The 11945-nt window shown below is 44.3% G+C and overlaps 1 protein-coding gene across 1 annotated transcript in view; it reads right to left on the bottom strand.

Moving 5' to 3' along the window:
- The window catches only part of vps13c (vacuolar protein sorting 13 homolog C), a 289282-nt gene that overhangs the window by 113429 nt on the left and 163908 nt on the right, over nt 1-11945 (bottom strand). The window contains exons 43-47 of the mRNA XM_037694953.1: nt 7530-7834; nt 7228-7375; nt 5753-5891; nt 5560-5669; nt 5320-5489 (exon numbers count right to left, since the gene is read on the bottom strand). Of these exons, the coding sequence (XP_037550881.1) occupies nt 5320-5489; nt 5560-5669; nt 5753-5891; nt 7228-7375; nt 7530-7834 (872 nt within the window). The remainder of the gene's footprint in view (nt 1-5319; nt 5490-5559; nt 5670-5752; nt 5892-7227; nt 7376-7529; nt 7835-11945) is intronic.

The following is an 11945-nucleotide window of genomic DNA, read 5'->3' as shown; positions in this document are numbered from 1 at the left end:
ACTTATTGCCCCCCCAACTTGGTGCCTGTGTGTTGGGGTTCACCCCAGTGAATGAGAGGGTGGCCTCCCTCTGCCTACGTGTGGGGGGACGGGTTCTGACTGTCGTTTGTGCTTATGCACCAAACGGCAGTTCAGATTATCCACCCCTTCTGGAGTACTTGGAGGGGGTACTGGAAAGTGCACCTCCTGGGGACTCCCTTGTTCTGCTGGGGGACTTCAATGCTCATGTGGGCAATGGCAGTGAGACCTGGAGGGGTGTGGTTGGGAGGAACGCCCCCCCTGATCTGAACCAGAGTGGTGTTCTGTTGTTGGACTTCTGTGCTCGTCATGGATTGTCAATAACGAACACCTTGTTCAAGCATAAGGGTGTCCATATGTGCTCTTGGCACCAGGACACCCTAGGCCGCAGTTCGATGATCGACTTTGTCATCGTCTCATCTGATCTGCAGCAACATGTCTTAGACACTCGTGTGAAGAGAGGGGCGGAGCTGTCCACTGATCACTACCTGGTGGTGAGTTGGCTCCGATGGTGGGGTACGATGCCGGTCAGACCTAGCAGACCCAAACGTATTGTGAGGGTTTGCTGGGAACGTCTGGCAGAGTCTCCTGTGAGACGGAGTTTTAACTCCCACCTCCGGGAGAACTTTGAACATGTTCTGAGGGAGGTGGGGGACATTGAGTCTGAGTGGACCATGTTTCGTGCCTCTATTGTCGAGGCGGCTTACCGGAGCTGCGGCCGCAAGGTTGTTGGTGCCTGTCGCGGCGGCAACCCTCGAACCCGATGGTGGACACCGTCGGTGAGGGATGCTGTCAGGCTGAAGAAGGAGTTCTATCGGGCCTTTTTGGCCTATGGGACCCCGGAAAAAGCTGATGGGTACCGGCAGTCCAAGCGACATGCGGCTCGGGTGGTCGCTGAGGCAAAAACTCGGGCATGGGAGGAGTTCGGAGAGGCCATGGAGAAAGACTTCCGCACGGCTTCGAGGCGGTTAAAAAGCTTGTCGGTGGCAGGGCCCCGGGGGTGGATGAAATTCGCCCAGAGTTCCTTAAGGCTCTGGATGTTATAGGGTTGTGTTGGCTTACGCAACTCTGCAATATTGCGTGGACATCGGGGGAAGTTCCCCTGGATTGGCAGACCGGGGTGGTGGTCCCCCTATTCAAAAAGGGGGACCGTATAGTGTGTTCCAACTACAGGGGAATCACGCTCTTAAGCCTCCCTGGTAAGGTCTACTCTGGGGTTTTGGAGAGGAGGGTCCGTCGGATAGTCGAACCTCGGATTCAGGAGGAGCAGTGCGGTTTTCTTCCTGGCCGTGGAACACTGGACCAGCTCTACACTCTCAGCAGGGTCCTGGAGGGTGCGTGGGAGTTAACCCTAACCCTACATGTGCTTTGTGGACTTAGAGAAGGCGTTCGACCGCGTCCCTCGGGGGACCCTGTGGGGGGTACTCTGGGAGTATAGGGTACCGGGACCTTTGATACGGGCTGTTAGGTCCCTGTATGACCGGTGTCAGAGCCTGGTCCGTATCACCGGCAGTAAGTCGGGCTCGTTCCCGGTGAGAGTTGGACTCCGCCAAGGTTGCCCTTTGTCACCGATTCTGTTCATAACTTTTATGGACGGAATTTCTAGGCTCAGCCAAGGTGTTCAGGGGATCCGTTTTGGTGGCCTTAGGATTGCGTCTCTGCTTTTTGTAGATGACGTGGTCTTATTGGCTTCATCAGATCGTGATCTACAGCTTTCGCTGGAGCGGTTCGCAGCCGAATGCGACGCGGCCGGGATGAAGATCAGTTCCTCCAAATCTGAGGCCATGGTCTTGAGCCGGAAAAGGGTAGAGTGCCCTCTCCGGGTCAGGGAGGAGGTCCTACCCCAAGTGGAGGAGTTCAAGTATCTTGGGGTCTTGTTCACAAATGAGGGAAAAATGGAGCGTGAGATCGATAGGCGGATAGGTACAGCGTCTGCAGTGAAGCAGGCGCTGTACAGGTCTGTCGTGGTGAAGAGAGAGCTGAGTCAAAAGGCGAAGCTCTCAATTTACCGATCGATCTACGTTCCTACCCTCATCTATGGTCACGAGCTTTGGGTTGTGACCGAAAGAATGAGATCTCGGATACAAGCGGCCGAAATGAGTTTTCTCCGCAGGGTGTCTGGGCTCTCCCTTAGAGACAGGGTGAGAAGCTCGATCATCCGGGAGGGACTCAGAGTAGAGCCGCTGCTTCTCCACGTCGAGAGGAGCAAGTTGAGGTGGCTTGGGCATCTGTTTAGGATGCCTTCTGGACGCCTCCCTGGTGAGGTGTTCCGGACACGTCCCACTGGAAGGAGGCCAAGAGGAAGACTCAGGACACGCTGGAGGGACTATGTTTCTTGGCTGGCCTGGGAACGCCTCGGGATTCCCACGGAAGAGCTAGCCCAAGTGGCTGGGGAGAGGGAAGTCTGGGCCTCCCTACTTAGGCTGCTACCCCCGTGACCCGACCCCGGATAAGCGGAAGAAAATGGATGGATGGATGGATATGTGTGCTTCAAAGAGTTGTCTACAGTAATTGAATCCAGTGTACCACTGTGCATTAAGATTTATTACTGGTTGTAGCTACCTTACTCATCACATTGATCTCTATCTTAAAGCCAATATGTCTTCCCTGTTTAACAGGCGACGTACATTGGATGACTTTGGTCTACAAGTCTCTTATTGGCCGGCTTCTGCATTATTTATGTACTTTCAGTCGAAGAATGGACAGTTGTTATGCCTTACGCTCTAAGGACTTTTTGTATCTTTATGTTTTTCGTTTGCAAACAGAAACAGGCTAGAAAGCTTTAAGCTTTTGTGCCTCCTCAGCTTGGAATGCCTTGGAAGCTGAATTAAAACTGACAGAACTTCTTACTTTAAGTGTTTTTTGAAAACTTTTAAAAGAACGACAAAGGAAAGGACATCTTGTGAACAGTGCCTGCGTTTTAGATCTTAAATTGTCATTGTTTTAAATTATTATTATTACAACTATTGCCCTTTACTGTTATATTGATTGTTTTTATACATTTCTGAAATCCTATTCTGTATCTTGTTACTTGTTTGTTGTTATGACGTGCAATGCTGCCTGTTCTTAGCCAGGTCACCCTTGTGAAAGAGGTCTTGATCTCAATGTTTTTTTTTTATCTGGTTAAATAAAGGTTAAATACAAGCCGGATTCCAAACAAGTTGGGACACTAAACAAATTGTGAATAAAACCTGAATGCAATGATGTGGAGGTGCCAACATCTAATATTTTATTCAGAATAGAACACAAATCACAGATCAAAAGTTTAAACTGAGAGAATGTATCATTTTAAGGGGAAAATCTGTTGTTTCCAAATTTCATGGCATCAACAAATCCCAAAAAAGTTGGGACAAGTCCATTTTTACCACTGTGTGGCATCCCCCCTTCTTCTTACAACACTCAAAAGACATCTGGGGACAGAGGAGACCAATTTCTCAAGTTTAGAAATAGGAATGCTCTCCCATTCATGACTAATACAGGCCTCTAACTGTTCAATCGTCTTGGGCCTTCTTTGTCGCACCTTCCACTTTATGATGCGCCAAATGTTCTCAATAGGTGAAAGATCTGGACTGCAGGCTGGCCATTTCAGTACCCGGATCCTTCTATGTAGCCATGATGTTGTGATTGCTGCAGAATGTGGTCTGGCATTATCGTGTTGAAAAATGCAGGGTCTTCCCTGAAAGAGATGACGTCTAGATGGGAGCATATGTTGTTCTAGAACCTGAACATAGTTTTCGGCATTAATGGTGCCTTTCCAGACATGCAAGCTGCCCTTGCCACAAGCGCTCATGCAACCCCATACCATCAGTGATGCAGGCTTCTGAACGGAGCGTTGATAACAACTTGGGCTATCCTTGTCCTTTCTGGTCCGGATGACATGGTGTCCCAGTGTTCCATAAAGAACTTCAAATCGTGACTCATCTGACCACAGAACAGTCTTCCATTTTGCCACACTCCATTTTAAATGACCCCTGGCCCAGTTCAAACGTCTGAGCTTGTGGAACTTGCTTAGAAATGGCTTCCTCTTTGCACTGTAGAGTTTCAGCTGGCAACGGCAGATGGCACGGTGGATTGTGTTCACCGACAATGCTTTCTGGAAGTATTCCCGAGCCCATTCTGTTATTTCCTTGACAGTGGCATTCCTGTTTGAGGTGCAGTGACGTTTAAGGGCCCGGAGATCACGAGCATCCAATAGAGTTTTACGGCCTTGACCCTTTCGCACAGCGATTGTTCCAGATTCTCTGAATCTTTTGATGATGTTATGCACGGTTGATGATGATAACTTAAAAGTCTTTGCTATTTTACGCTGGGTAACACCATTCTGGTATTGCTGCACTCTCTTTCTGCGCAACAATGGTGGAATTGGTGATCCTCTTACCATCTTGGCTTCTGAGAGACTCTGACACTCTGAGAAGCTCTTTTTATACCCAATCATGTTGTCAATTGACCTAATTAGTGTTAATTGGTCTTCCAGTGGTTCGTTATATGCTCAATTTCCTTTTGCCAGCCACTTATTTCTAATAGTCCCAACTTTTTTGGGATTTGTTGACACTGTGAAGTTTTGAATCAACATATTTTTCCTTAAAAATGTTACATTTACTCAGATTAAACTTTTGATCTGTCATCTATGTTATATTATGAATGAAATATTGACATTTGCCATCTCCACATCATTGCATTCAGTTTTTATTTACAATTTGTTTAGTGTTCCAACTTTTTTGGAATCCGGTTTGTATATCAAATCTATTATATTATATTAAATATATTATATTACATTAAATCTATTATATTATATCAAATCTGTTATAATATATTATATCAAATCTATTATATTATATCAAATCTATTATATTATATCAAATCTATTATATTATATTATATCAAATCTATTAAATTATATTAAATCTATTATATTATATCAAATCTATTATATTAAATCTATTATCTTACATTATATTAAATCTATTACATTATATTAAATCTATTATATTATATTATATCAAATCTATTATATTATATTATATTATATTAAATCTATTATATTATATTATATTATATTAAATCTATTATATTATATTATATTATATTATATTAAATCTATTATATTATATTATATCAAATCTATTACATTATATCAAATATATTAAATTATATTCTGTCAAACTCATTCTTTGTTCTGGAACTAATGATGTGTAGACTTAGCAAATGTTGAATCCCAATAACATTTGGTTTTGTGTTTGTGCTGCTTGTTTAACTCTTCATCTGTGTTTAGATCAGAGCTCAGAGAGTCGTGACTGTTACCGTGAAGTGACCCGGTCCATGCCGGTCCGCAGGTCATCCAGCGTGCACGTCATCAGGACCATGCTCACCTCCATGCCACCGTTATTCAGGATCTTCCCTGACGTTTTCAGCAGGCGGAGGGCAAACTCCCCGAGTCTGAGGTTCTGCTGGTGTTGAAGGTCTGTCGGCTGCTGAGAACAGGAACTATAAGATCAAGCGGACCAGAACCATCAGTACAAGTCCCTGTAAGTTCTGACTGACCTGTTTAGGGTTGTTGTGGTACAGAACCAGACCCAAAGACTCAATGTTGAAGTTAAACTTGACCGTCTCCACAGATTCACTCCTGCTCTCCGCTGGCTTCTCAGACTCACCTGAACAGGTAGAACCCAGGTGGCATTACAGAACGAAATGTGCACATGAGTGCACAGACACAACAATCAAGTTGGTATCGGACCTTCTGGGAGGCTTCTGGTGGATGGAGGCTGCAGGCTGGCCTCTTGTCTGGGGGCACTGGGATCTGGAGCACCAGCTTCTTTAAGGTTCTCCGTCAAGATTCTGAGCAGAACTCCTAGGTCATCCTGACTGAGCTCCAGCTGAACAAAGACAGCAAGAATTACATGTGGCAGCAGAGACCAGAACCAGAATCAGAACCCTGTTTTGTCCCACACATTCAGGATAATACAAATGTCTAACAGAACACAAAGACTGTGATCCTAGAAGGAGGGATTACAGAACGTCCAGATCACTACTGACTAACCAGATCCAGTGACCAACACACTAATACTAGAGCGCAGCTAGACAGAAAAGTGTACCTTGGGGGGTTGGCAAGTCCCCTGGTTCAAAGAAAATAAGAGCAGAACCGTTAGCCAAGAAGATGAAATGGAACAGGACGTTTCCAGTCATGTCATGACAATATCAGACATCCTTTTAATGTCTGTATTGGTAAAATCTTATAATAAAAAAGTGCACTTTGTTTTAAACATGTTGGTTCAGTTTGTTCTCTCTCGATCCGTGTCAAGAAATAAAAGACACAAATGAACAGATGGCTCGTCTTTTTCACAGCTTGAACAAAAATTGAACACAACCTGCTGCAACCCAGATTAAAGCTCTTCATGTTACCATGGTGATCTAGCAAGGTTCAACTGGATCTGAAAACTTAAATATCCATCCAACATTCAAGCATCGGTAGATCTATGCATTTATTTGTCATTGGCTCATGGAGGTGTAACAGGTCCAGAAGGAGACTTGAACCTCCATCATCCCACACATACGCTCCAGTTCTTCACGGACCTGAAGGTGTTCCTTGGTTAGTTGGTTTGTTTGTCGTTTGGTGGGTTAGTTGGTCGGTTTGTTGGGTGGGTGGTTGGTTGGTTGGTAGGTACGTAATATGTATGTAAGTAAGTAATGCTTTCCCTCCCTCAGGGACTCATTTCAGTTGCTTGGACCCAGGATCTGTTTTTTTTAGTCATGATCCAAACCTAATAGATAAGGGTTGGAAGGTAGACGGACCAGTAAATCGAGAGCTTTGTCTTTAAGCTCAACACTTTCTTCACCACGACTAACTGGTGCAACACCCTTATAACTGCTGACGAGAACCTGGTCCATCATTCTATTTAATGCTTCATGCTACCATCAGTGTTAGAAAAAAAATTCCCCAGACTTTCAAATTCATTTATCTGTGGCAAAAACTCACTCATGACTCAGAGAATGTTTATTTGTCAGCTTTATTTTCTTGAATCTCCCTTTTCTTTTATTTCATAAGGAAGGTCTCCTAATGAAAAATATTGACAGTTAAGTCTGGTCCTGATTAACATTTTTAGATTTTTCTACCTGGATTATTGAGCAAGCATCAGGATATCTACAGTTAGTTTAGTATGGCCTCTATAAAGAGAAAGCCATGTTAATAACTGCTCCTCCTGTTTTCCCTACCTTCATGGGCTTCAGGTCTCCATTGATCTCCACAGCAGCCATGTCCTTGTACCAGCCAGCTGACAGGTTTCTCTTGATGTTGAGGTTCAGGTTGACTGGTTCCAGCAGCTCAATGCTGGGTAGGCTCAAGGCTGGGTCTAAACAGGTCCTTTTAAACAACAGGAAACACAAATTCAAATCTGAGGCCAGCAGTTAACAAAGATTGGTACAAAGAAAAATAAGTGTTTAATTTTTCATCATGTTAAATTATAAATGTTTATTTAATGAGTTTGGATCAGAACATCAAGGCTGGTTTGGCAGACCTGGACAGCTTCAGCTCTGTCAGCTGCATGTCCATACTGTCCACAACAGCTGGAAGAGGACATCCTGCAATGGGCAGCACAGAGAAGCCATTTCCCACCGTGATCAGACCCAGGTCTATCACAAGCGCATCATGGGAGGTGGAGGACTGAGGGATGATGATGAGTGGAGCCTTCAGCCTGACATCCAAGGACAGACGGAAACTCTTCTGGGCGTAGCCTCGAACGCTGGACGCTGCCTTCTCTGCTGCCTGAGCTGTTGCCGTGCTCAGAGCCTCTTTAGCCATTTGGAAGTTGTTGCTGAAATTCTGTGGGAAGTTAAAGACTTTAAAATACACAATTTAAAATTCAAAATTTGCAACAAAAAAAGCTTTCTCGAGACGACTGGAGCTAACTGAGAGCTTCAACAAGGAAAACCTCTCAAAGGAAAGCATGTTGCTCACCTCCTCTGATGCCACTTTTAAAGTAAGATAATTTCTTTTTAAGTTTTAGAAATTATGGTCAAACTTTGGAAATAATACAATTTCACACAATAATATGTCTTTTTTGCTGGGAGGAACCTCAGGGGTCTTCAACACCTTCAGAGAAGTACTATAAAATTCAGTGCATATGAAATTTAACACTTAATTTCTTAATGCTTTATTTACATAAAATGAATAATGTAGTTTTTCATATTTTTTTCTTATTTGTGAATGACTCAGCTACAACCACCCCAATTTTAGGTAAATACCTGTAAAATTGACAAAGTTGTAGCCACAGACATACACTACATTGCCAAAAGTATTTGCTCACCCATACAAATTATCGGAATCAGGTGTTCCGATCACTTCCATGGCCACGTGTATAAAATGAAGCAGCTAGGCATGCAAGACTGTTTTTCCAAACATTTGTGAAAGAATGGGTCGCTCTCGGGAGCTCAGTGAATTCCAGCGTGGAACTGATAGGATGCACCTATGCAACAAATCCAGTCGTGAAATTTCGTCACTCCTAAATATTCCACAGTCAACTGTCAGCTGTATTATAAGAAAATGGAAGTGTTTGGGAACGACAGCAACTTGACCATGAAGTGGTAGGCCACGTAAACTGACGGGGTCAGCGGATGCTGAAGCGCATAGTGCGAAGAGGTCGCCAACTTTCTGCAGAGTCAATCACTACAGACCTCCAAACTTCATGTGGCCTTCAGATTAGCTCAACAACAGTGCGCAGAGAGCTTCATGGAATGGGTTTCCATGGTCGAGCAGCTGTATCCAAGCCATAAATCACCAAGTGCAATGCAAAGCGTCGGATGCAGTGGTGTAAAGCACGCTGTCCCTGGACTCTAGAGCAGTGGAGGCACGTTCTCTGGAGTGACGAATCACGCTTCTCCATCTGGCAATTTGATGGACGAGTCTGGGTTTGGCGGTTGCCAGGAGAACGGTACTTGTCTGACTGCATTGTGACAAGTGTAAAGTTTGGTGGAGGGGGGATTAAGGTGTGGGGTTGTTTTTCAGGAGCTGGGCTTGGCACCTTAGTTCCAGTGAAATGAACTCTGACTGCTTCAGCATACCAAGACATTTTGGACAATTCCATGCTCCCAACTTTGTGGGAACAGTTCGGAGCTGGCCCCTTCCTCTTCCAACATGACTGTGCACCAGTGTACAAAGCAAGGTCCATAAAGACATGGATGGCAGAGTCTGGTGTGGATGAACTTGACTGGCCTGCACAGAGTACTGACCTCAACCCTGTCTGTGACCTCACAAATGCACTTCTGGAAGAATGGTCAAAAATCCCAATATACACACTCCTAAATGTTGTGGACAGCCTTCCCAGAAGAGTTGAAGCTGTTCTAGCTGCAAAGGGTGGACCAACGTCATATTGAATCCTATGGATTAGGAATGGGATGTCACTTAAGCTCATATGTGAATCAAGCCAGGTGAAAAAATACTTTTGGCAAGGTAGTGTATATACATAGACAACTCATTAAATGTTGAATCATAAGTTGACATCACCGCCATATTGGATGTGGCAAAAGTGAATCGATAGGAGAAGAAGCCTCATTCATTCAGAGTAGCAACACGGAAAAAGCTGGGCAAGATTATTACTATTATTATATATATAAAAAAAACATTATGTGGAAATACTGAAGCAACATCTCAAGACATAAGCCAGGATGTTAAAGCTTGGGCGCAAATGGGTCTTCCAAATGAACAAGGACTCGAAGCATACTGCCAAACTGGTTACAAAGTGGCTCTGGGATAAAAAAAGTCAATGTTTTGGAATGGTCATCACAAAGCCCTGATCTCAATCCCTATCGAAAATTTATGGGCAAAGCTGAAAAAGCACGTGCGAGCAAGGCAGCTTACAAACATGGCTCAGTTACACCAGTTCTGTCTGGAAGAATGGGCCAAAATTCCTGCCAACTATTGTGAGAAGCTTGTGGAAGGATATCCAAAACATTTGACCCAAGTCATGCAGTTTAAGGGCAATGATACCAAATACTAATGAAGCGTATTTAAACTTTTGACTGAGAGAATTTTTAAAGTCAATTTTTATTACTTTCTTCACTCTCATTATTCTGGCATTTTGTAAATAGAAAAAAAAAAAAAGTAAACCTAATTGACCTAAAACAGAAACGTTTATTCTGATTTCACGTCAGACAGTGAAAAAAAATGCATGTGTCTTTTTAGTGTATGTAAACTTCTGGTTTCAACTGTACACAATATTACGGGTTGAACCAATGTTCCTTCTAAGCTATGCACCTGCGCAATCACGCACTGCTTGCACATTCTCTGCACACAAGAAAACCTATGCTGCGCAGTTGCGAACTGTCCACAAGGTTATCTCCCATTTTATAATAAACTATCAGCCCGAGCTGTACAGTGCAACTGCCTGATGCGTGCAAAGTGGGGGACTGAAACTCCCTCTCTGGTCAAAACAGACCTGTGTCACGTGATTTGTCATGTGATGTGCATCTAGCCAATTAGCATCTTCTGGAGTTTCAGCGCTGACATGCAAACTAAGTTCAAAGACGCTACGCAGCTACAAGCAACCATGACTTCTTGCGCTTTTCCAAGTTTTGTTACTGCATATTTCATAGCAGACCAAGGAATAATACTTGGCGTTGTGGATTTATCACAGAAGTTTACGGTCATATGACATCAAACAAAGGCGGTAAGTAATCTAATCTCACGACTTGTAGCCATATTTATCATGCTGTAATAGCAAACAGTAGTGCTCGGTGTATATCTGGATAGTCAAAGAAAAAGTTTACAAACAGTGGTGAGACCAGCTATGTTGTATGGTCTGGAGACAGTGGCACTGACAAAAAGACAGGAGACAGAACTGGAAGTGGTGGAAATAAAAATGTTGACGTTATTAGGAGTGACAAGGATGGATGAGATTAGGAATGAGATCATCAGAGGTACAGCACAGGTTGAACAACTGGGAGATAAAGTTAGAGAGGACACACTGAGATGGTTTGGACATGTCCAAAGGAAGGACAGTGGTTTGGACATGTCCAGAGGAGGGACAGTGGGTATATTGGCAGAAGGATGAAGGAGAAGGAAGAACGAGAAATGCAGCTGCCAGGAAAAAGACAGAGGAAGACTAAAGAGGAGATATATAGAAGCAGTTAGAGAGGACATGGTGGTAGATGGAGTGAGGACAGAGGATGCAGAGGACAGAGTGAGATGGAGTATTCGCTGTGGTGACCCCTGAAAAGGGAAAAACCGAAAGAAGTAGTTTAATAGGTTGGATAAAGTAAAATTTACTCTCATACTGAATTTCACTGTGAGTTCTTGTCCTGTGTGGCTGTGCAACATGAAAACATCCACTGCAATAACTATTTTATTAGTAGCTTAAATTTGTTCTATTTCATATAGGCTTCGCCCTTTAAGGCTGTCGCTGATGGGTTTTATCCCGATATGCGAAGCATTGCACTGAAAAATGTAGTTCACGCCCTCCTGCTGTGTGGGCCCCACCCGGTCCGTATAAATTACGTTAAGAGCGGGTAATCAGCTCCCATTTTTCTTCAGCGAGCTAATAGCACTGTCAGAAGAACGAAGAAGGAAAGTTGTGTAGATGACCAACATTTGTTAAGAATGCTTGGCCCGTCACGTCGACCTCCGGTCGTCCTGGTGAGCTCTTCTCCCCGCCGAGGAGTATTTCTCAGTGACAGGTCGCTACACGCTGAACAACGCCATCTTGTAATTTTCCTCTTATCGCCGACCCTCGGAGCGAATCGGATGGTTCTTCCGGGACAAGCGGCGTTCAGCTGCAGCCCCGCTGCTCGTTCCCTCCTAGAGAGCGTAGTGTCGGTGGAAGGGGGCTGAGCGAATGCTCACCTCATCCCACCTCGTTTCACATCAGCAATCACACCGCTTCCGGCCGACGGCGCCCTCTGGGGTTGCCCGGCGTAACCCAGGAGGCTGCTGACATTAA

This window comes from Nematolebias whitei, chromosome 2 (assembly GCF_014905685.2).
Source record: "Nematolebias whitei isolate Nwh7 chromosome 2, NemWhi1, whole genome shotgun sequence".
Classification (NCBI taxonomy): domain Eukaryota; kingdom Metazoa; phylum Chordata; class Actinopteri; order Cyprinodontiformes; family Rivulidae; genus Nematolebias; species Nematolebias whitei.
This window is presented reverse-complemented; position numbering and strand designations above follow the sequence as displayed.